Raw genomic sequence first — 26,680 nt, 5'->3', positions numbered from 1 at the left:
CTTCCATGATTTTCATCTTTTCCCAGCAGTTTTCTGTCGGATTTAGATCCGGACTGTTGCCAGGCCAGTCGAGGACCTCAGTCCGAACATCCTGAAGCCATTTTGTCACCTTGCTTGACTTGTGACTTGTGCATGATAAAGTTGCACCCATGAATAGCAAAAAAGTTTAACAAATTATCTTTCAGAACTTGAATGTACTGGCCACCATTCATCATCAAGTTCTTAAGAAGAAAGTAGAGGCCTCCCCTTCCCATTTCACCTGAGAAACACCCCTGATTATGGGTGCTTAACAGTTGGCACCGTATAAGCAGGGTCATATCGACTACAGGAGGCAGGGTGATGAACCTTGACAGGACGCACCTTGAACACTTGAAATGTGCTTTCATCAGAAAACGTAACTTTTCTCTATTCATCCAATGTCCGGTGCGCATACTTCTTGGCAAACTGAATGCGCTGTTTCAACTTGTGGTCAGTGAGAAGCAGTTTCTTGGCTGCGGTGCGGCTTGGCAAATCCAGCTCCTTCTGCAAGCGGTGTTGGATAGTTCGAATTGAGACGTCTTGTAACAGCTAGGGATGCATTCTCTTCAATTCTGCTGCTGTCAGTCGAGGATTCTTGATTACCTGCCTCTTCAGAAGCGTATCTGTACCTCTGGAAGTCATCTTCTTCTTTCCACCGCCATGCTTGTGCTGTAGTACATCAGGTAGCTGCAGCAAAAGTCTTCATGACAGTCAGCTTTGCGCATCCAGTACGTTCACAAATCATGTTGATAGGAACATTATCCTGCCTCCATACAATGATATGGGCCCTCTCATCCCTTGAGCAGTACTTTCCAGGCATGACAACTCAACTCTAGGAAAATAATGGCAAACAGTAATGTATATGATAAAAGAGGAGGTGCAAGCTCAAAACGATGAGATCATATACTCCCACTCTTGCTTCTGGGCAAGGACTGATGTTCTGAGTTTTTCATCACTTCCCGCAAACACTAAAGGAGTTGCCAGTTACTTCTTGCCCAAAAAGTTTACTTGGTAGAGGTGGAAACACAGAGCAAAGACAGACAACTCTCCCGTAGCAATTCTGTGTGTAGGTCCTAAGTCAATTTGTGGTGGGTGTACATACAGTATATATATATATATTTCTGTATCTGTGTGTTGCCAGACGCCATAATCCCATATGGGGTGGCCACACACAAATCGCCTCCACGTTGCCCTGTCCCCCGTCATTTCACTGCCCTGCTCCCAGCTCACACCCCCATCTCTCATATACAGTACCCTCGCGTCCAACACAGTAATATTGTCATGCATGGGTCACGTGTTGGACCAAAAATGTGTTGGACTAACAACAGAGCTTATGGGGAAAAATGAATTATGTCAGCAACCCTAGGAAAAGTCACCCTAAATACCTACCATATACCTATACATATATCGGTACTACTGTAATTATAATAATTGGTACTATGCTATGAATGATAACTAACCTTTTAGGATAGTGTTGGTGGGCTTGCTGGGAATGGAAGGTGGTATCCAAGGCAGTAGGTAGTCCTACTGGGTCCCCGGAGGATGGCTACTGGCATCACTAGCGGGTAATGGCTGTTGCTCCTCCTCAACCTCCCTCATAAATCCTTCGAAATCACACTCAGAATCACTATCTTCGTCCACAGCCATGGAAGGTCCTGCTTCTGCCTGTCCTAGCACTCTGTAATCTTCGGCAAATGGCATGATTCTTACACTGTTGCCAGAGCCCCGTCTCGTGACTGTTGAAAGTGATTGCTGTCGCTGACTCGGTAGAGAATAAGGAGAAGCAACTTTGTTTATAAACTGGTACACACGCCGATGAGAAGGGTTTCAAAACGATTGATATTTATTCTAAAATATTAATATGTATTCAGTGTCAGGCTAAATGTTCAATGCTGTAGTACGATACATTCTCTGTCGAGTCACCTGGGTTTTGGTCACACTGTTTTGCCCGTCGTATCCTCAGCAGGAATCCATCCAGATGAATTCCAAATGCCCGTGGTATCGTCGGCAATTTTACCACGTTACCGTTCCGATTTACCATCGTGTCCTCGGCAAACCTGGTATGAAGTGCCGTGTGATAGCCTTCGGCTGCCAGGATCTTGTCATGTTTTTTTATTGTGGTCCTCACGTTGGCTTCATTCATGTCGTAGGCCTTGGCAATGTCAACTTTCCTCTCCCCTTTCTTCTTCCTCTCGATGCTTTCTAGCTTGGTGGCCTAAGGGAGGTGCCGACGCTTCTTGGGGTTCTCAGAAGGTTTCCTAGGCATCGTGAGCAGGGTCAAATGTAGTAACAAGGGCAGAAAATGCAGCAAGAAAAAAGCACCTTCCAATGCAATTATGCGACTGAGTGGCGCTGTGGCGGGAGAAATTTAAACAAAACATCACGTGACACCAGAAGCATTTTTAATTGGGCGGCATCACAATCACGTCACGATAGCGGGTGGGGAAGGCTACTTGATCAGAAGTTTTCATTGGCTATCATCATCATGGGAATGTCCAGTATGACCGTGTTGGACCGGGGGTGATCGTGCTAGAGTTGAACTCTGCGGATTTCACCCACCTCTCGGAGCTCTGTGCATGTTATGCTAACACACTCATGTTGCAGTAATTAAATCGTATTAAATAATACTAATTATTTGCTCTCCGTGCTGGACCTGAATCGTGCAGGACTAACGCGTGTTGGACGCGAGGGTACTGTACAGTGAACTCTCACATTTGGCGAGTTTTTATTTGGCGAATTCACTTTTGGTGATGGGATGGGATTGTACACAACACTCTAATTTGGCGACAGAAATCTCACATTTGGCAAGTTGTTTATAATAGAAATACAGTATAATAAAAATATATATTATGCCAATTAATATCGTTTTTTTTTTAATATGAATTAAATTCAATAAAATTTAGTTTGTATTGTGAAATTCAAGTCTCGTCTTCTCAAACCTCTTGAAGTAGCCAGATTGTGCTACAAGTAGTGAATTGGGCTACTTTTGGAAGCCCTGTGCTATTAAATTTTGAATTTATATATATATATATATATATATATATATACATACAGTAATCACTCTAATATCCGGACGCCCAATAACCGAATATCCCCACTACCCAGACCTTATCGTCCTGGGATCCAACATTCAAAAAAAAAAAAAAAAAAAAAAAAACGATTTTTTGCCGTCCGTAATTTGAACTTGCCGCGCGCGCCGCGGGAGAGCATTGTTTTAGTGCGTCATTCCTCCGACGTCCGATAGAGCGCCGCTGCATCCTCCCCACTTCCCGCCTATCTCACCGCGACTGGACCTTCGCTCTTCGCAATGGCTGCCCACGTGCTCACTTTTGTGGTGGTGCCATACTTGCTGCAGGGCCTCCTGCTGCTCTCGGGCCTCCTCTTAGTGTGTGTGATGATGACCCCGCCACCTGAGAAAAGGAAGAGAGTGGTGTTGACTCTGGAAAAGAAGAGGGAGATATTGGAGAAAGTTGATGCGGGTTGGTCTTCTTCCCGCATTCTCTGCGAATACAACCTGGCCCAGTCGACTTTGTTCGATATCAAACGTTCTCGAGACAAACTCATGCAGTACACGGCTGACTTCTCATCGCTAAGCAAACGCAACGTGGAAAGGAAGGTTATGTTTACCCCCAAGTTTGCAGAAATCGACCGATCCACATTGATTTGGTACCGACAGCAACGTGTAGCTGGTGTGATGGTACGTGGAACGGAGCTGAAGGCTGCTGCTGAGAAGTTCGCAAGGCTTCACGACGCCCCAGACTTCAAGGCATCCGAGGGTTGGCTCTTCACGTTCAAGTTGCGACATGGCCTTACTAACTGTAAAGCACATGGCGAAGCATTGGACGCTAACGAGGATGGAGTTGACGAGTTTCGGCACAAGGTGAAAGGCTTGATCGACAGGGAGGGCCTAACTCTTGGTCAAGTCTACAGTGCTGACGAAACTGGCCTATTCTATCGCTCGCTGCTAACGAACACTCTAGCCGAGGAGACGGAGAAGCGTGTACCTGGCCGCAAGCTTTCTAAGGAATGGATATCTGCTTTGTGTTGTGCCAGTGCTAACGGCATGCACCGGCTTAAGCCCGCTGTTGTTGGCCGTGCAAAGCAGCCTCGATACCTTCTTGGGGTGATGGATGTCCTTCCTGTCGTCTGGTACCATTCTTTGAAAGCATGGTTCACAGCTGTGATTTTCAAAGACTGGTTTCACCGTCACTTCGTCAAGGAGGTCATCCATTACCAGACGAAGACACTGGGAATCCCTCGCGACCAGGTAAAGGCTCTCCTTCTGCTCGACAATGCACCTGCCCACCCGTGCGACAAGGACTTGGTTGCTGAGAATGGCCGTATTAGGTGCATGTTTCTGCCACCTAATACGACTGCTCTCATTCAACCCATGGACCAAGGAGTGATCGTGGCAACAAAGCGCCTGTACCGTCGGAAGTTCCTGGACGAGGTGATGGTTGTTCTCGAGGACGAGGACGAGCGCAGGGAAGGACGTGACACACGAGGCAAGCGGACTTCCGAAAACCTTCGCTGCTACAACATCAAGTCTGCACTGTACAACTGGGCTAGTGCATGGAAGGAAGTCCCTGTGAAAACTCTTGAAAATGGTTGGTCTCGTCTGCTTCTCGGAACGGATGTGGAGTACGATTTTCTAGGGTTTGACGTGGATGACTTCCATGCACAGCTACGTACGCACGGCGACGTTGTTGATGTGGACGATGTTCGTGAGTGGTTGGACGACGACGAGGGCGATCCTGGGTATCAGACATTGTCTGATATCGAGATCGCGTCTTTGGTTGTTGGTGTCAGTCCCGAACTTGAAGATTCCGACGACGATGATGCGGACTCCTCTCAGCAGGACACTACTCCAGGCATCCCCAAGCTGAGCGCACTCCGGGAACATCTAGAGTTCATCCTAGACTACCTGGAACACCCGGACTGCGACAGGGAGATGGGGCCCTTGGGACTGGTGGAGGAAGTGCGTGCTTTCAGGCAGCGCATCATCAGTCGTCAGAATCGTCGGTCATTGCGTCAATCAACGATTGACAGTTTTTTCAGGCCCGTGACCCCCGCTGTACCCAGCCTTGGCTCCACTCCGTTGCCTCCCCAAGACAGGCTCTCATGCTCCGAGCCACAGCCCAGCACATCAGCCACAGTGGAGTCACCGCTCGACGTGAGTGTGCGGCTTTCCTCAGAGTCGTCTGCAGTGGGTACGCCATCACCACGACCCAGCGATGCACCCCTTGGTCGCCTGCCAGTGATACTCTCGGACTCTGACAGTGAATAAACAGCAAGAATTTCTTCACTATACCACACGGGAATTTTGAGTGTTGTTCAGTGAAAAAAACGGTGTGTTGTGTTAAGGTTTTCAAGTTGAGAGAAAAGACTCAGTGGAAACTAAATTTAACGTAAATAAACTTCTTTGTTTTGGCTTTGGAAATTTTGAAAAGATTGGGAAAAGTTAATGTGCAACACAGAATTTAACTGGAACATTATTTGGACTAAAGTGAACACTGTGAAGAGAACAGACTTCTTTGTGTTATTGACTAAGTTCAGTGCAAGACTTCAGGAAGAGTGTACTGCAAGTGCTTCAGGAAATCGTTCTTACTGTCAGAGTCCGAGAGGAGGCGGTTATTCATCGAGGTGGCCAGGGACTTGCTGTAAGTAGCCAGAATGTTTCATACTGTACTTTTTTCCATACTATGCTTACCAGAATGTTTCATACTGTACTTTTTTCTATACTATACTTACCTCATGCATGTGCAGTAGGAATGTGTTTTTCAGAGTTAGGCTAGGTTAGGGTCCATAAGTACCAGAATGTTTATTAATGTATGAACATACTTCTAAACCCTCATTTTATGTTTCTTTTGCATTTATTTCAGTCATTTATGTGCCTTATTGATGTGATTTGAGTGTTAAATAAGTGCTATGCATGTCCAGAGGGAGTTGTATGGGTGTTTCTCTGAGTTAGGGTCCATAAGTACAAGTCCATAAGCTGGGGCCCAATATCTGGACAAAACCAATAACCGGACCTACGAATGGCTCTATTACGTCGGATATTGGAGTGATTACTGTATATATATATATATATATATATATACTGTGCATAATTATGTTGGGCTACTTTATACCGAAATTCGCTACTTTTGAGGCCTGTTTCCACTACTTTTGGTCACAAGACTCTGGCAGCCCTGGTTCCAAGACATCTTTGTTTACACTTCTCTGCAAGCCACCATCACATGCAGCTCACTTCTCAACCAACCACCATCACGTGTGCAGCATTTTGTCTGTGTTTTATTGCAATTCCTACCTGTGCTTGAAGACTAGAGAACACATAATGGCTGATGAAATACAGAAATGTGAAATGGGTGACCTTGGCAGACCACCAACTAAGACATCCACGCACCATACACCACGTGTACATCAAGCCCATCACTTACTTTTCTTATGTGAGTTTTTGTTTTGTATTGTTTCTTGGCTAAAATAAATTAAATTGAATTATGTTATATGTGTTTATCACATGATTTACACCCAGTAATATTGTAATATAGGTGAATAATCAGTCCAGTCATGCATGTTCAGAACCAATTAATTATTATCCTGTTAGTTATTCAGTTCAGATATGTCAAATTCCAGTTTGGCGATTTTTTTTTTTTTTCCGCACCTATTACTCACTAAATGTGAGAGTTCACTGTACATCTCCACTCCATCCCTCCATCTCATCTTGGCCACCCCCTCCCTCTCTCCCCCTCCACCTCACTCACATACACTCTCCTTGTCAGTCTCTCACTCTCTATCCTCTCCAAATAGCCAAACCACCTGAATGTGTTTCTCCACACGCTACCTATCACATCCACATCCACACCACAACACTCCTTCACATCCTTATTTGTCAGTCTGTCTCTCCATATGACTCTACAGGCTGCTCTCAAAAAACTCATTTCCACTGCTCTCACTCTTGCCGTGTGTCCCTCCAACAAGGTCCAAGCTTCACTTCCATACGTTAGAGTTGGTATCACAATACTGTCATGTGGTAACTTTTTCACTTCCATGCTCACTTCCCTGTTTCTTATCACTGCTTTCAAGGAACCAGCAACCTTTCTTCCTTGTTGTACCGTTTCAAGCACTTCACCCTCCAAATTTCCATCCTTACTCATCACACTACCCAAGTACTTAAACATACTCACATTTTCCATTTCCTCCTCATCCAGCCTTATTGTACATTCACTGACTTCACTTCTCTCGAAGACCATAACTTTACTCTTTCCTATATTTGCCTTTAAATTCCGTTTCTTACACACTCTCCCAAACTCATACACCAAGACTTCCAGCTCCTGTTCATCTTCACCTAACAACACAGTATCATCTGCAAACAAGAGTACTGGGAGTTTCCAAACGCTGCCCGCTCTCATTAGGGCCGCTCCAACATCCACTGCACTACCTTGTATCTCTTTTATAACTCCATCCATGTACAGATTGAACAACCATGGAGACATAACACATCCCTGTTTCAACCTAACCTTCATATAGAAAAATTCACTCAGTTCACTATCCACACACATTGCAGCCTTAGGACTCTTATACATACTCTTCACGGCATTCAGCAGCTTCCCATCTACTCCATATATTTTTAATACTTTACACAATCCTTGTCTATCCACCCTGTCATATGCTTCCTCCAAATCCCTGAAGGCTGCATACAACTTTTTTCCCTTCTCTAGAAAATTTTCCACTAAAGATTTAAGAATGAATATCTGATCCACACAGCCTCTTCCCTTCCTAAAACATCCCTGTTCTTCTCCAACTACTTCCTCTGTTATTTCCCTAACTCTGTCAATAAGTATATATATACTGTTGTAGGTAGATAGATAAATATGGATATATCTATCTATCTATCTGTCTACTTATATATATCTATCTATCTATTGCCAGACGCCTCAATCCCGTTTGGGGTGGCCACAAACAAATCGCCTCCAAGTCGCCCTGTCCCCCGCCATTTCACTCCCCTGCTCCCAACTCACACCCCCCTCTCTCATATACCTCTCCACCCCATCTCTCCATCTCATCCTCAGCCTCCCCCTCCCTCTTTCCCCCTCCACCTCACTCACATACACTCTCTTCGTCAGTCTTTGACCCTCCATCCTCTCCACATGGCCAAACCACCTCAGTGTGTTCCTCATAACGCTTCCTATCACATCCACATCAACACCACAACGCTCCTTTATATCCTCATTCGTCAGCCTGTCTCTCCATGTGACTCCACAGGCTCCTCTTAAATAACTCATTTCCACTGCTCTCACTCTTGACTTGTGTCCTTCCAACAACGTCCAAGCTTCACTTCCGTACGTTAGAGTTGGTATCACAATACTGTCATGTAGTAACTTTTTCACTTCCATGCTCACTTCCCTGTTTCTTATCACTGCTTTCAAAGAACCAGCAACCTTTCTTCCCTGCTGTACCCTTTCAAGCACTTCACCCTCCAAACCTCCATCCTTACTTATCACACTACCCAAGTACTTAAACATACTCACATTTTCCAATTCCTCACCATCCAACCTCGCTGTACATTCACTGACTTCACCTCTCTCAAAGACCATCACTTTACTCCTCCCTACATTCACCTTTAGATTCCGTTTCTTACACACTCTCAAACTCAGTATATATATACAGTAATCCCCATAATATCCGGACGCCCAATTTCCGGACATCCCCAATTACCGGACATTTTCGTCCCGGGATCCAATATTCCCAAAATGGGCGAGAACCCGCAAGAAATTCGAAAAAAATCCGATTTTTTCCCTCCCGTAATTTGAAGTTGGTGTGCGCGGCGCTGGTCAGCTGTGTTTTGATGCGTCGTTCCGCCGACATCCGCTAGAGCGCCCCTGCAACCTCCCCACTTACCGCCCGTCTCTCGTTGTGTGTGCACGCTTGTCGTCATGGCCGCTCACGTGCCCGCTTTTGTGGCGGTGCCTTACCTGCTGCAGGCTCTCCTGCTGCTCTCGTGCCTCTTCTTCGTGTGTGTGATGAAGGCCCTGCCGCCTGAGAAGAGGAAGAGAGTGGTTTTGACTCTGGAGAAGAAGAGGGAGATATTGGACAAGGTGGATGCGGGATGGTCTTCCTCACGCATCCTTCATGTATTCATCCTGGCCTGATCTACTTTGTTTGATATCAAGAGATCCCTAGACAAACTCGTGCAGTACACGGCTGACTTCTCGTCGAAAAGCAAACACAGCATGGAGAGGAAGGTGATGTTTACTCCCAAGTATGCAGAAGTTGACCGCTTCACGTTGATTTGGTATCGACAGCAACGTGTAGCTGGTGTGATGGTGCGTGGCACGGAGGTGAAGGCTGCTGCTGAGAAGTTCACAAGGCTTCATGACGCCCTAGACTTCAAGGCATCCAAAGGTTGGCTCTTCGAGTTCAAGTTACGACATGGCCTTACCAACCGTAAGTCTCATGGCGAAGCTTTGGATGCCAACAAGGATGGAGTAGATGAGTTTCGGCAAAAGGTGAAGTGCTTGATCGACAGGGAGGGCCTCACTCTTGGTTAAGTCTACAAAACTGACGAAACTGGCTTATTCTATCGTTCTTTGCCTACGAACACTCTAGCCGAGAAGACGGAGACGTGTACCTGGCCGCAAGCTCTGCAAGCAACGGATATCTGCTTTGTGTTGTGCCAATGCTAACGGCATGCACCGGCTTAAGCCCGTTATTGTTGGCCGTGCAAAGCAGCCTCGGTGTCTTCGTGGGGTGATGGATGTCCTTCCTGTCATCTGGTACCATTCCTTGAAGGCATGGTTCACTGCCCACATCTTCAAAGACTGGTTCCACCGCCATTTCGTCAAGGAGGTCATCCATTACCAGACAGAGAAACTGGGAATCCCATGCGACCAGGTAAAGGCCCTCCTTCTCCTCCTCAACAATGCACCTGCTCACCCGTGCGACAAGGACTTCGTGGTTGAGAATGGCCGCATAAGGTACATGTTTCTGCCACCTAATACTACTGCTCTCATCCAACCAATGGACCAAGGAGTGATCGTGGCAATAAAGAGGCTGTACCGACGGAAGTTCCTGGACGAGGTGATGGTTGTTCTCGAGGATGAGGACGAGTGCAGGGAGGGACGGGACAAGTGAGGCCAGCAGACTTTGGAAAACCTTTGTCGCTCCAACATCAAGTCTGCCATCTACAACTGGGCCAGTAAGTGGAAGGAAATCCCTGTCAAGACTCTCGGAACGGATGTGGAGCACGATTTCCTAGGTTTTGACGTGGATGACTTCCATGCACGTCTACGTGCACATGGGGACGATGTTGATGTGGACGAAGTGCGTGAGTGGTTGGATGATGATGAGGGCGATCCTGGGTATCAGACCATGTCTGATATCGAGATCGCATCTTCAGTTGCAGGTGTCAGTGCCCAGCTTGAAGATTCCAACGAGGACGGTGACGATGATGCAGACTCCTCCAGTGTGACACTACTCCAGCCATCCCCAAGCTGAGCGCACTCCAGGAACACCTAGAGTTCGTTCTGGAGTACCTGGAGCACCCGGACTGCGACAGGGAGATGGGGCCCTTGGGACTTGTGGAGGAAGTGCGCGCTTTCAGGCAGCACATCATTAATCGTCAAAATCGTCGTTCCTTGCGTCAATCAACCATTGACAGCTTTTTCAGGCCCGTGACCCCTGCTGTGCCCAGCCCTGGCTCCACTCCATTGCCTCCCCAAGACAGGCCCTCATGCTCCGAGCCACACCCCAGCACGTGAGGCTGTACTGTCACCTCTGCGATCCAGACTTTTACATGGTCAAAAGGGGCAGAAAACAAGTCACTGTTGACGACCACTGTGTGCTGGAACGGTCAGGAACTCAGATTGATGGAGACTCTCTCCCATTAGCGGCCTCTTCGTTTGCGTTTATTACATTTCAAGTGGCCAAGTTAAGAGTGGTAGCATGCCAAAGTTGGGGCCATTCTCCAACTAGGCCAACCCAAGCTCAACCTTCGCAGTTTCCCAGAATGCTTCTAAGTTGCAAAATTAATAAACTACTAGGTAAGCTCTATACCACCAGTTCTCAAGGGTTATACAAACAATAAAGTTCGAGTGGGAGGGATTGTGTATTAACAAGACCAAGAAGTATAAATCTTCGCCAGCTACTTGCTTTACAGATTAAACATGAATCAGTTGGCACATTCGAAAAATATATCTATATGGTCCTAATATCAAATGCACAAAACTTAGCTCCTCTGTCCCAGTCCAATGTGTTTCTTCATAATCGTCCGTCTGAGCACAAATTTCACTGGTCCAGTCCTCTGCCACTCCACCTTGACTTCCCCTCTCTAGGACCTGGACAAACTCAGTGGGACCTCGACCTCCACACTTCAGCTTTGACCTCCACACTTGGACCTGCTAGAAGTTAATATGTATAATGAATAACTATTCTCCCCAATGTAAGTAATCCCTTCACATGATCAGGAAGGTCTCATAATAAAGAAACATGACTTACAACACTCGGCATCTCAAGTAATAATAGAATAACACATGGCACTTCAGACACATAGGTCTGCTCAAAATAATACTTATTGTAGGGATAACATAAAAGTACTATAACAAATACAGTAAGCATGAATAACTTTAACTCTAACCATGAAAACCATCACTGTATCAATATCATTGTGCCTCACATAGTAACTACGTGAACAATAACTCACAACACAGCCCTATTAAGTACTGAATTGCAAAGTCATTTCAACACAATAATAAATAAGTCACAGTCTCTGGGCACCTGATACTTGGCGTACAAAAATCACACATTTATCTCAGGCTCAGTAGCTATCATTTAGTATTGTAGTTACTAAATAATAATACTATACAGTAAAAATATATGGGAAATACCTCACTATCCAGCTCACAAATGTAGGGGAGGTGAGCGGGGACACAGGACTCGCTTCTCCAAAGGCTAATGGCGTCACCGTTACGCTCCAGAATTCCTTGGAGGGGGGGGAAGGATGACGATAGCACCGACCACTGCCACCCATCATGGCTGGTGAGCGAGTCGAGACACGCCAAAACTGCGTGGTGCAAGGTGGAGTGGGGGATGACGGCATACGCAATTTAAGATGTATATTATTACGGACTCGTGATAGACTCAGTGTGATGTCTTTCCCCTTACAATCGATTACTCAAGATAAAATAACATTCTCTAGTTACAATAATTACTCAGCAACACCTCTCTCTTTATACCCTTACATCGAAAAATAATGAAAATTATCGTGCTTTACATCACTTTGCCCACGCGTACATTATGCTGGATCACGTGACCAAAGGCACATGTTCCCATCGACTCGAGATTTTATATTATAAAGAGACTTAATACTAGTAAATTACAGTAGGAAAAAAAAAGTGACTTAGCAACTAGGTAATTAATCTATGTTCTGGACACGTCTGCATGGTAACAGCCATGCCTCGGCCACTCTCTCTCACTTAACCGAACTTTTGGTCATATAAAATAAACTAGATACAACTCATTATCACTTCCGGGCACTACAAGGCACGGTGGAGTCACCGCTCGATGTGAGTTTGCGCCTCTCTTCAGAGTCGTCTGCAGTGGGTACGCCATCACCACAACCCAGCGACGCACCCCTAGGTCACCTGCAAGAGCTAGTCTCAGACTCTGACAGTGATTAAATGCTTAGAACTTCTCCACTAGACCACACGGGAATTTACAGTGTTGTGCAGTGAAAAAAAAACAGTGCATAGTGTTAAGGAATTAGAATTCTGAGTGAAAAGACAAAGATTTAATCGACTTTCAATGTAACGTAAATTAACTAGAGTGTGTTATGTTTAGAAAATGGTTTTATGAGTGGAAAGACTTTAAGTGCAGAGTGCAACACTTATTTCATTAAGGTACAATGAAGCGCAAGTAAGACAAGAGTGCGCATTGTTAAGAGAATGGAATTCTGAGTGCAAATGACTAAGTTCAGTGCAAGACTTCATGAACAGTGTACTGCAAGTGCTTCAGGAACTCCTTCTTATTGTCAGAGTCTGAAAGGAGGCAGGTTATTCATTGAGATGGCCAGGGACTTGCTGTAAGTACCCAGAATGTTTCATATTGTACTGTATATTCCATACTTACCTCTAACACCTCATTTCACTCTTTTTTGTCCCTTATTGGTGTGAATAGGGTCCTAGGTGCTATGCATGTGCAGTAGGGAGGTGTTTTTCTAAGTTAGGCTAGGTTAGGGTCCATAACTACCAGTCCAGGAGCCAGGGACTTGTTGTAAGTACCCAGAATGTTTAATATTGTATAAACTCACCTCTAAAACCTCATTTTATGGTTCTTTTGCATTTATTTCAGTCTTTTATGTCCCTTATTGGTGTGATTTGGGTCTTAAATAGGAGCAGTGCATGTCCAGAGGGAGTTGTATAGGTGTTTTTCTGAGTTAGGGTCCGTAAGTACAAGTCCAGGAGGCTGGTACCCACTATCCGGACAGGACCACTTTCCGGACGTGCCTTTGGCTCTATTACATCGGATATTGGGGGGATTACTGTATTTGTATATTTCTGTCTCATCAAAGCCTCATTAGTTAACCCCCCCACACCTCCCTGTTCTGAACCTGTCAGGGTGACCCGATGGCATTTTGATAGGGAAAACTGGGATGGATTTAAAAATAATCTTGCTGACATTCCATGGCAGTCTTTCTTCTCTAGTGATGCCAGTTCTACCCAGTCCCACATTTGCGACTTAATACTAGGTGGTATGGATTTATTCATACCAAGTCAACAGTTCACTAAAAGATAGAACTCTCCAAAATGGTTTGATGGCAACTGTACCAGAGCAACAGCCCAAAAGTCGTTAGCATATAACTCTTACTTAAAATAAAAAATCATCTGAATATCTCTCTCAATTTGCAATTGCTAGAGATCATGCAAAAGCTGTAATAAATCTAGCTAAATCAAACCATCTTCAAAAGCAAACATCAGAACAACCTAACAACCCTAATGACAACAGAATATTCTGGTCAACTCTTAATTCATTCAATAATAACGTTAACAATCATCATCCATTCCCCCACTAAAATCTTCAGAAGGCAACATTACAGATGACCCGCATGGGAAAGCAGATATTTTTGCCAGTACATTTGCCAGAAATTCTACCATAGATGACATCATCCAGAACATCCCTGTACTAGAATTTGACTCTCTCAAAATTGTTCCACTTAAAATACAAGATAGGTAAAATCCATCCTAAACAATTTACCTGCCAACAAAGCTCGAGGCCCAGATGGAATTCCGCCAATTGTTTTGAAAACGTGTTCCCTCAACTTGCCTCCGTTCTAGCTAAATTATTCAGACTATGCATACGTACTTCTTCATTCCCAAATTCATGGAAAGAAACCAATATCCACCCAATTCTGAAGAAAGGAAATTTCTCTGACCCCTCTGAATACAGACCAGTAGCTGTCACATCTTCTCTTGGTAATGTATTTGAAACTTTGATTAATAAGCACATTGTTAAACATCTTGAATCCAGCAACTTAATTAGTGATAGACAGTATGGTTTTCACCACAAAAGATCCACCATTGAGATACTCAATCTCCTAACTCATACCATCCATCAGTCATTTGACCTACATGGAGAAACTCATGCAGTAGCCCTTGATATTTTTAATGCTTTTGACAGAGTATGGCATCGTTCCTTGCTGTCCAAACTCCCTTGCTATGGACTAACGTCTTTTGTTCCTTTGATTTCATCATATCTCAGTGACAGGAAAATAAGAGTAAAAGTAGGTGATGCATATTCCAATTTCCACTCAATTAACACCGGTGTGCCACATGGATCAGTTCTGGCGCCAACCCTATTCCTGGTTCATATTAATGATCTCTTATCTGTCACCCACAATCCCATCCACTCATATGCAGATGACTCAACACTACATAGTTCATTCACACTCAGACACCCATTTACAAAGTCTAATATCTCTACCTCTCAACTCAGTACAGCCATCTCCATAAATCAAGACCTATCTACGATCAGTGAGTGGGGACAAAACAACCTTATCTCATTTAATGCTAGTAAAACTAAATATATACAATTTACTAATAGATAGGTATTGCCAGATTCGTATATTACCTTCAGTGCTACTAATATTCCCATCTCTAAAAGTATTGAAATTCTCGGCGTCTCACTCAACAATTCCCTCAACTGGACGTCTCATGTTAAATCACTTGCTAAAACCGCCTCAAAGATACTTGGATTATTGTATAGAGTCCGTAACTTCTTCACTGATAAGCAGTTAGTTATAATTAGTCATGTGCGGTTTCAACTTGCATATTGCTAACCCTTGTGGAATGGATGTGGAGAGATTGCATTAAAACAACTAGACAAAATTCAGAACAACACTGTTAGAATAATTAACAACCCTGCCATTACAAATAAACTACCTCCACTACAAGTAAGAAGGAATGTTGCCTCCCTTGCATTATTTTACAGATATTTTTATGGCAAATACTCAGGCGAAGTTGCGTCCATGGTTCCACGTCTCCATGCCTTCCCTCATGCTACATGGGCATCTGGTAGCTTTCATGACTGGAATGTCACTCAGCCATATTTCAGAACTTCTGCCTATCAGAATTCTTTCATTCCCCAAACTGCATCTCTTTGGAACTCATTTCCCCAGAGTTGTTTCCCTCCAAACTTCAACCCACAGGTGTTCAAATCTAACAGTTACAGATATTTTATGAACAGAGGACACCAGTAATCTGGTGTATGGATTTTTTTTTTTTTTATTCATTTGTTTTTCCTTATTCTGTTCTGTTATTAAAAAAAAAATATTTATTCCTTTACTCTGTGGAGATTTTCATTAGTAAGGGTATACTCCAGCTGAACTAGATGAGAATGGTAGTGCTTTGTTGGACGTCTGTGCTGGTAAGGGGTTAGCAATAGCTAACACCTACTTTCGGCTTAAGATGATCCACAGGTATCCATGGAGAGTTATGAGGAGGATGGATGGTGAACTTGTTTAACCCCTTAACCGCGGGGCGTCACTTCCGTGACGCTTGGGAGCAAGGGATCATACCGCGGGGCGTCGCTTTTGTGATTCTGTGTTATTTTGAATTCACCCGGGCTTTCAAGTGGGGGCTTGTATCATCTATCAGTACTGACAATGTCCAACACTAGTCAGCACTCCTAATCTCATCTGTACTCCCATCCATTGTTAACAATTTAGCCATTTCTCCCCGTTCTTGACTCCCCTCCCTACCCCCCCTCCATTACCCTATCCTCTCGCCTGCCCGGCCATGCTACGCTAAGTAAATCTTCCCTGGAATTTTTCACTGATTTCATCCATTGAAATAAGCCCTATGTCGTATTCTTATACCAAATAATATATACAAGAAAGAAATCAGGTAAGTGAGAGTGCCATACACCTGGAATTGGCTAATTATCACCTGACAACACCTCACGTGCACTCGTTCGCTAATTTTCGCTGTTTTTTTCCCCTTGAAATATGCCGTATAATCTATTTTCGTAATAAATATACATGTAAGGAGAGAAGGGAGAAGCCTAAGTGATATTTACATTCACCTGGAACTACCTAATTTATAATGTATTGTCTAGATTTCCTGCCAATCATATCAGTGCTACACAAAGCTGTTTCAAGATTTAACATTGGTAGCTCTGATTATATATCTCCTAAGTAGGCCTCTAATCTATTTTCGTAATAAATATACCTGTAAGGAGGGAAGGGAGAACCCTAAATGATATTTACATTCACCTGGAACTACCAAATTTATAATGTATTGTCTAGATTTCCTGCCAATCATATCAGTGCTAGACTTAGCTGTTTCAAGAAGTAATATTGGTAACTCTGAATAACCCCTAAAGCAGGCCTCTAGGCTAGCTGGCCTGGCAACTGCGTTATCAGTGTAGTCTCATCTTCCGAAGTGAGAGGACGTATGTTTCATCTTGCTGACTTCAAGGCCTTTTTTTCACCCCCATGCAAATGGCTCTGTGACCTTTACCCCCTACTAAACTTCGTGTGGAAAGAGGTAAAGGGCTGACAATTGATAAAAGAGTGACTACGATCTTTCTATTGAGTAAAACAGTGCAAGTGGAATTGTAAATAATGTGTAAATAATGTGTAAACAGCAAGTGAAAGTAATGAATGTAAATATACGTGAACAGTGGAAAATAGTTTTATAAGTTATTTCAAGTGACAGTGCATAACACTGTAAATAAAATAGAGAACGTAAATAGAAATGTAAATGAGTAGTATTATAAGAATACGAGTATATACCCTAGGAGTAATGAAAGTGAAAGTTTCACTCTAGCATGTCTGAATGCTATGAGTTATGAGAGTGAAGATGAAAGTGACATTCACTCTCAATGCCAGTATACAGGACGAGAAAGTGAATGCTACGTATTTTACTGAAAGAAATTGAATCCCTACAGTGACAATAAACTAATACTACTGAAGGAAACTTATGGATAAAGACTGTAGATATATATAAGTGTTATATAGTAATAGAAATATAAAGTGTGAGGGGTTTTATGAATAATAAATGACAGACTACCATGAGCGAACTAGTGCCAGTGCGACGATCAGACGCGCTCGTAATTTCCATTGCTTTCACAGTGTTTTTTTTTTGAGTATGGATCCCAAACTACTTGAAAATTGTAGAATAGTGTTTATAGTGTTTGTATCTGGCTGTGGTAATCATATTACGGGTTGTTGGGAAGTGTAAAGTGGAGACTTCGTTACCCTACTTCAGAGGTCTCCACAAGTCCTACGGTAACCGACGAAGGCTCAACAACCATTCCAGGAGAAAGCTGAAGGTATGTGCCATAAGCATATGTAATTTTATTATTCTAGGACTAATAACTGATTTTTGGCAAATATTTTTTGAGAGTCTGTCGGAGCCCAAATAACCCCGCGGCACACGCAAGTAATTGGTAAACAAGCCCGCGGTGTAGGGGTTAACGAAAGGCAATGGTAGAGCATGTGTGTGTGGATGAGCGAATGAGAAGACAAGTGGTGGATGCAAGAGTGTGGAGAGGGTGGGGGAATGGAATCTTGGACCATCACTTAGTGATGGCCAAGGTAAGGCTGCAAAGAAAATGGTTGAAGAGACGAAGGGGAAGACAGGAGGAAACAATTCCTGTGAGAAGAGTGAAGAAATTGCAAGACAGTGAGAAAATGGTAGAGTATAAGTGCATAGTGGAAGAAAGATTGGGAAGGTATAAGTTAGAGCAGATGGAAGGGTTGGAAGACATATGTAAGATATTCACGGAAGAGATAAGCACAGCACGTGAGGTGGTTTGTGGAGTGAGGAGGAGATGTAGGGGTGTGCAAGGGACAGCATGGTGGAATGATGAGGTGAAACGAGCTGTGGAACAAAAGAAGAAGGCATTTAGTGAATGGCTAGCGAGTAGAGGTAGGGGAGAAGATGAGAGAGAGAAGAGAAAGGTATATGTGAGCAGGAGAAGGGAGTTGAAGAGATTAGTGAAGGAGAGTTAGAAGAAAGTGGATGAAGAGTTTGGGAGGAATCTGAGTGTGAAATGGAGGGAGAGTAAGAAACTCTTTTGGAAGGAGGTAAAGAAAGTAAGGCAGTGTGAAAGGGGTAATAAAAGAAAGTAAGGCAGTGTGAAAGGGGTAATAGGAGGGGAGTGAAAGATAGGAATAATAGATTGTTGGTGGAGAATAGAGAGAAATTGAGGAGATGGAAGGAGTACTTTGAGGATTTGTTGAATGTAGAGAGTGAGAGCAGTGCAAGTATAATTTCACTGGGGAATGGCTGGGAGATGGAGAGATGAGAGGAGGGAGAAGGAGATCAGTAGGGCGGAAATAATAGAAGCAGTGAAGAAGATCAAGATGGGAAAAGCCCCAGAAATTGATGGAGTGTGTGGTGAAATGCTGATGTATGGGGGTGAGATTGTGGTGGAGTGGATATGGAAGTTATGTAGATTGGCTTGGGAAGAGGGAAGGGTTCCGGAGGACTGGAAATCAGGTATAATTGTTCCTTTATACAAAGGAAAAGGGGAGAGAGAAGTATGTGGTAACCATAGGGGTATTTACCTTCTTAGTGTGACTGGTAAAATATATGGTAGAATACTCATTGATTGGGTTAGGCATATAACAGAGGAGCTAGTTGGAGAAGAACAAGGGGGATTTAGGAAGGGAAAAGGGTGTGTAGATCAGATATTTGTTCTAAGATGTTTAGTGGAGAAGTATCTAGAGAAGGGAAAGAAAGTGTATGCTGCCTTCATGGACTTGGAGAAAGCTTATGACAGAATAGTTAGACAAGGTATGTGGAAGGTACTGAGAATATATGGAGTGGAGGGGAAATTTTTGAGTGCTGTGAAGAGTATGTACGAAGGAGCTAGGGCTACGGTGCGAATGGAAGGTGAGCTGATTGAGTTCTTTGATCTCAGTGTGGGACTGAAACAGGATTGTGTGATGTCTCCATGGCTGTTTAATATATATATGGATGGGGTTGGAAAGGAGGTGCAAGGTAGGGCAATGGATGTGGGGGTGGCTCTAATGAATGAGGGTGAGATTTGGAAGATTCCGGTGTTGTTGTTTGCTGATGATACAGTATTGTTGAGTGAAGATGAATGGGAGTTGCAAGGTTTGGTGAATGAATTTGGGACAGGGTGTAGGAAGAAGAATCTGAAAGTTAATTTAAACAAGAGTAAAGTTATGGTGTTTGAGAGGAGTGAAGTCACAGAATGCACAGTGAGGTTGGAAGGGGAGGAAATGGAGAATGTGAGTGCATTCAAGTCCTTGGGTAGTGTGATGAGTTAGAATGGAAGCTTGGGGGATGAAGTGCGTGAAAGGGTACGACAGGGAAGGAAGGTTGTTGGTTCACTGAAAGCAGTGATGAGAAGTAGGGAGGTGAGTATGGAAGTTAAGATGTCACTGCATGATAGTGTTGTGATACCTACCCTGACGTATGGAAGCGAGGCATGGACCTTGCAAGAGAGGAACAAGTCAAGAGTGAGAGCAGTGGAAATGAGTTACTTGAGAGGAGCATGTGGAGTGACATGGAGGGACATGTTGACGAATGAAGAAGTGAAAGAACATTGTTGGGTGGATGTGGATGTAGTTGAGAAGATTAGGAGAAATACACTGAGGTTGTTTGGACGTATGGAGAGACTGGAGAATGAAAAACTGACTAAGAGAGTGTATGTAGGTGAGGTGGAGGGAGGGAGGGGGAGGGGAAGACCAAGGATGAGGTGTAGGGTATGGAGTTGAGAGGTATATGAGGGAGGGGGGGTGAGTTGGGGGGAGGGTAGTCAAATGGTGGGTGACAGAGCGACTTGGAGGCGTTTTTGTTTGCTAGGTGTGCAGGATTAAGGCGTCGGGCTATGGATGGATGGATGGGATACTTCTCCTTGATAACATTTGTGAGTTCATGATTCGTGTATGATTCTAAGAGCCAATTTTATGCTGATGTTGAGACTTGATTGTACTTTGGTTGTTTAGATAGTTGCTTAAAAGGAAAAACTTATTTTCCAGTTTAATTGGTTGTCTCATAGTATCCCTCTTGAGCTCTTATCCTTTGTCAGCACATTATTTTCCATAACTTTCAAGAATATACAATATGATATGTTCAGATTATTGATTTTGTTATTTAAAAATTTTCAGGTTGGCTTCATAGGTGTAATGGGCCCCTTCGTATTTTTGAACCTCACAAAAACTAAATACATGCAGATTGTGACTACATTTACCAGGTGGCTAGGTAAGTACAAAAATAACTGTGCTGTATGTACTGTATACAGTAAAATGAGGTGAAAATGGTAACAGATGAATAGTCAAAATTTAATTGTTTTCATCAGTGTTTTGGCCCTGATTCTCATTACTCAAATTTAAACACAATGTAATTTCTATCTATGCCACTTACTTGATATAGTGCTGCTCTCAGGTGTCTGCTCTTTCCTCTCTTCCATCCTTCTTTCCTTCCATCTCCTGTCTTTCTTTCCTTGTCTTTCTGCCTACGGGTGACTTTACACTCCCTCCTCTGTCTTTGTTTCCTTCATTCTTTCCTTTTCCTTCTGCTTGTGGGTGACTCTACACTGAGTGACAAGCCAAATGGTTTCCTGTACACCAGGAAACCATTTACTACGCTGGGTGGTAACCACATAGCCAAATTTTGGCACCTGGTGGTTTATTGGGTAATTATTGCGCTCCAGTTGGATTGAGCTGGTGAAGGTTTATATCCAAGGAGTGGTTGGGGTTGATTTCTCATGTAATGCCACTCAGGGATGAGTGAGGCTGGTCACTCTCATCTTAAATGCCGAGACCAACTGCCTAGCCCCGGGCTCCTACACTCCTCATGGGGCAACACAGGATTGGATGGTGGATGGATGGATGTATGAATGAAGTAGAGCCTCATGAATTGAATACAGAGTCTAGTATTTCAGAGTTTTGCCTTATTTGACTGTTATTATTGTCAGCTCTCTCTCTCTCATTTTGGAGGCACCCTTAAGAATGATCTGTTTAACTACTTAAGACTTCACACAGATTTCACAAATGGTAACAAAATGAATCATCCCAGACTCACTAATGTTTTAGAACCATGCATTACAACATGATTCCATGAGGCATAATGATTTTTCTCTGTTACATGACTTGACTCCTTTTGATATGAGTCTTCAGGTTACAGGGCTTGTGCTGGCCTGATGACTTAAAGGAAGGCCATCATAACTCATGAGGCATCATAATAGGTGATGTGGTAATGCATTCACTCCTTAGCTTTGAGTCTGGAATAATTCCTCCAGGCATCACATCCATTGCTTACATGACATCATGTTGAATCTATAATCTTCAGAGGCAACCAACAGAAGCGGCATAGGAAGGATAGTGAGTGTGTGTGGTTGTTGTTACTAAATCTCAGTTTGTCTAGCTGAGCAAACCTGTCACCTGCAAATAAGCAGCTGCTTTTATGGGGGCCATCCTATAAGGTACAGTACTGTATGTACACCTTATAGGAAACCAGCACCCCCTAGTGGCAGACAACACTTCACCAGGGTTGGACCTGGGTATTTCCTCACGGCAAGGTGCAGGGAAATGTGAGTTGATTTGATTTACACCATGTAGGGAACCAGCACTCCCTAATGGCAGACAGCACCTCACCAAGGCTTGACCAGGGTACTTCCCCATGGTGAGGTGCAGGGAAATTTGAGTATGTTTGGATTGTGGGTAGAAGTTATGGTTGCATAGCTCAATTAGGGTGCACAACACCACATCATGATGAACTAAAGTAGTTCAAGGAATTGATGAAGGGGAACTCGAAAGGTGTAGACTGGGTCAAATAATAACCAGTATCAGAATACAGTATAGGCTTGTCACAGTATAATCTTACACTGTCCTGATTGTGAAATGCCAAATTTATACAAAAGATTTATCACACTTAAAATTCTAATGCTTGTACAACTTTAAGTTTTCTAACATTTCAGCAATGTGTATCATGATTTCCTGGGCAATTGTGCTTCTAGCAGAGAACAAAGGTGAGGGGCATCCACGGTTTGCTGAAATCACCAAACTCCCACAGCTGTTTGGAGTGTGTGTGTACAGCTTTATGTGCCACCACTCTCTTCCTGCACTCATAACACCTGTGAATGAGAAAAGATCAATATTAAAGGTAGGTGTTTTTCATTAAAATGTTCACAGAAGAAATCTGTGCAATATGTGAAGTAGTGTGCAAGGTGATGAGTAGTCATAATTATGAAAGTGAAAGGACCAGCATGTTAGAATGAGGAGATGAAATGAGCAGTGGAAGAAAAGAAAAAAAAAAACATGTAATGATTGAATGGCAACTAGAGTAATGTAGGATATAAAGGGATGCAACAGAGATCCATCTGTTGAAATCCAAATGGGGATTATAGTAATGGAAGAAATGAAGGGACATTTTAAGAGACTGTTAAGGAAGGGGGTCAAGAAAGTAAGAAAGGGTGAGAAGGAAAGTAATAGAAGGGTTGTTCTTCTGTTGCTCAGTCCCAGTCCACCTGGCTTAGCAGACCCACTGAATGCAGGTAAGCATCTGACCATATGGTGTCATCCCATAGATTCCCATACACCATTGATGTTGTGACTGCGTCTTAGTGTGGCCTGTGCTGTGCAGCACTACATTGTGGGTGTTATGTTGTGTGGGCCTATTCTACAAGTGGGATACGTGTCATGTGTGATTCCACCCAACCTATGTCTAAGCTGGCAACAGAGAAGGGCTGGGTGATGTCCTGATCTAAGCTTAGCTAGGTGTACTGTGTCAGCTCTATTTAAGGATACCTCTGGTGGATGAATGTCAGGAGGGATGCTTGTAATACAATGTTCTCTTTGAGTTGTATTGCCTGGCATATGCAATAAGTATCTTGATGTTTCCCCATTGCTAGTGCTGGAATGTCTGGAGGTGGAATGTTTTTGAAGATGGTCTGGTGATGTTTGTGCAGTGCTAGTTTTGTGCTCTATCATGCAATGACATGGCTATTGTGTGCTAGCACAGGCTGCCTTGTAGAATTGTTTGGCTCTCATATCAAGATATTCTGTAACAGAGAGAACTTTAGTTTCAAAATCTAAGTAAGCTGTGGGAATTGTTTTGATGCCGCCAGTGATGATGATGAGGGCATTGTTCTGTATGGGCTGTTAGATGTTGTAGTGTAAATTAGATAGGATTAGGGCCTATGCTGGGAAGGCACAGGACGTCACTGATCTAATATACTCGTATTGTTTATAGAGTAGGCAGAGAATTTCATTTTGTTGCCCAAAGTCTGACCTTGTAAGTGCCCTGAATGCATTGAGTCTGGGGGTGCACCGCCTTATGTCTTGTATGTGGTCCCCGAAGGTGAGTCCAGTGTCGTGTCACTTAGAGGATCATATTGGAAGGGATGTGTAGGACAGGTATATTATTAAGTGTGATGGTAGGGGAGTACCTGTGTTCATGTTTGCTGCAGGTGATGAGTGGTGGTGCCCTTCCCAAAGCCTTTCTGCTTCCAGCCTTGAACATAACTGATGACTCTCTCATATGGCTCCAAATCAGGGGCACAAGAGGAATTAATCTCCATTTCCATCCACTGTCTTGTTCTTTTTAGATACACTACAGCACCTACGAATATCAATGCACCATCACTTAACATGAGCCTAGGAAATCCTTGTCAGTTGACAAATCCTTTAACCCGGTCTGTGGTGAAGCCTCTGTTGGCGTTATGGCTTCCAGTGCCGAGGGTATGGGAGGCTGTGTGACCCACAGTGCCTTCCATTTTCAACTTTTTTTTTTTCCATGAACAAACCTGAAAAGTGGTGAATGTAAGCCTAATGATAGTAAAAGTGCTCACTTCGGGTGTTTTCCACCCGAAAACAAGTGTTTTGGTCCAGCATGCCCGGATATGCATCAGATGGCTACTGTCAGATACTGCCAGTGGCTGATATGAATAGATAGTCCAATTTGGTGTGGAGTGGGTGGGTGCATGTAGTACTTGTAGTATGAAAATGCAACTTGGTTTGTGTAATGTGGCCACAGTCGAAACTTTGATGATGGGAAGTTGGGGTTCCTTGCTAATTTTACTTATTTTCACATTTATTTATTTTTTTTATAACCAAATTACAGTGGCTGGTGGTTTAGTGGGTAATTACGGCACTCCAATTGGATTGAGCAGGTGAAGATGTCTATCCAAGGTGTGGTTGGGGTTTATTGCTCACGTAATGCCACTCAGGGATGAGTGAGACTGGTCACTCTTATCTTAAATGTCGGGACCAACTTGCCTAGCCCTTGACTCCTACGCTTCTCATGGGTCAACGTAGGATTGAATGATGGATGAATGGATGGATATTGGTATAAGGCACTATAAACACGCGCATATGGCACAGTAAACGTCGTCTCTGGCATTTTGGAGCTGCGGACTGGGAGGCCCTCAGGCAGTACTTCTTTGATTTTCCCTGGAATGATTATTGCTTCCATGGCCGTGAGCCATCTGAGTGTGCCTTGCGCATTACGGAGGTTATTCTCTCGGGCATGGAAGCATACATTCCTTTCTCATATCCTTTGACTAACGCAAGAAAACCTTGGTTTAATCACGCTTGTTCTAATGCTGTCCGCAACAAGGAGAAGGCCTACAAAAGGTACCGGAGCCAACCCACCCCTGAATCACATAATCTTTACGTTTCTGCCCGGAATCGTGCTAAGTCTGTTCTTCGCTCTACTAAAAATAATTTCATCCATACTAAATGCTCTCAACTCTCCAACTCGAATTCTTCCCGCTCCTTCTGGCACCTTGCCAAAAATCTTTCTAACAACTTTACCTCATCATCCTTCCCTCCTCTTTTCTACTCTGATGGTTCTGTAGCTATTTCTTCTACTGATAAAGCAGATCTCTTCGCACAGACTTTCTCCTCCAATTCCACCTTAGACGATTCCGGTGCTGTTCCTCCATCACTTCCCCCTCTGACTTCCTCATGGCTGACATTAAAATTTCTTCAGTTGATGTATTTTCTGCCATTACTGGCCTCAGTACTAACAAGGCATATGGGCCTGATGGGGTCCCTCCTGTTGTTCTCAAAAACTGTGCTTCTGTGCTTACACCCTGCCTAGGCAAACTATTTCGCCTTTGTCTGTCAACTTGTACCTTTCCTTCTTGCTGGAAGTTTGCTCTCATTCAGCCAGTCCCAAAGAAGGGTGACCACTCCCAACCCTCCAACTATCGTCCAATTGCTTTAACGTCCTGTATTTCAAAAGTTTTCGAGTCAATTCTTAATAAAAAAATTTTAAGGCATCTTTCCTATCACAACCTTCTTTCCGATCGTCAGTATGGGTTCCGTCAGGGATGCTCCACTGGCGATCTTCTCACCTACCTTTCAGACTCCTGGTCATCCTCCTTTCGGGACTTTGGCGAAAGCTTTGCCATTGCACTTGACATCTCAAAGGCTTTCGATCGAGTCTGGCATAAATCTTTAATTTCCAAACTGCCCTCCTACGGTTTCTATCCTTCTATCTGTACCTTCATCGCTAGCTTCCTTTCTGGTCGTTCTATAGCTGCTGTCGTAGACGGCCATCGTTCTTCTCCTAGATCTATCAACAGTGGTGTTCCTCAGGGCTCTGTCCTATCACCAACTCTCTTCCTTTTATTCATCAATGATCTTCTAAGCTGTACATCTAACCCTATCCACTCATACGCTGATGACTCCACCCTTCACCTTTCCATTCGGTTCCCGCAACGCCCATCTCAACAGTTACTTCAAGAAACAAGGGATGAGGCTATGGCACACCTAATGTCTGACTTGGCTCATATCTCTGACTGGGGTAAAAATAATATGGTTGTCTTTAATGCTTCTAAGACTCAGTTCTTACACCTATCAACCCGACAAAATCTTCCACAGGTATACCCACTAATGTTTAATAATATTCAGATTAATCCTGCATCATCCTTGAACATGCTTGGGGTTTCATTTACTCGGGACTTATCTTGGAAAGATCATATTACATCTCTTGTAAAATCTGCTTCCAAGAGATTGGGTGTGCTAAGCCGACTCCGCTCTTTCTTTACCCCTGCACAATTGTTGACTCTATACAGGGGGTTTTATCCGCCCCTGTGTGGAGTACAACTCTCATGTGTGGGGAGGCTCCCCACATACAGCTCTTCTCAATAGGGTGGAGTCAAAGGCTTTTCGTCTCATTAACTC

The 26,680-nt window shown here is 43.7% G+C and overlaps 1 protein-coding gene across 1 annotated transcript in view; it reads left to right on the top strand.

Annotated features, from left to right (window-relative positions):
- Positions 1–26,680, top strand: part of LOC145400999 (putative sodium-coupled neutral amino acid transporter 12) — a 406,122-nt gene that overhangs the window by 254,181 nt on the left and 125,261 nt on the right. Inside the window, exons 8-9 of the mRNA XM_080273357.1 lie at positions 20,657–20,750; positions 22,468–22,652. Coding sequence (XP_080129483.1) covers positions 20,657–20,750; positions 22,468–22,652 — 279 coding nt within the window. The remainder of the gene's footprint in view (positions 1–20,656; positions 20,751–22,467; positions 22,653–26,680) is intronic.

This window comes from Coenobita brevimanus, chromosome 54, assembly GCF_032717465.1.
Source record: "Coenobita brevimanus isolate Jiangsu-jjx chromosome 54, ASM3271746v2, whole genome shotgun sequence".
In the NCBI taxonomy this organism is placed as follows: Eukaryota; Metazoa; Arthropoda; class Malacostraca; order Decapoda; family Coenobitidae; genus Coenobita; species Coenobita brevimanus.
This window is presented reverse-complemented; position numbering and strand designations above follow the sequence as displayed.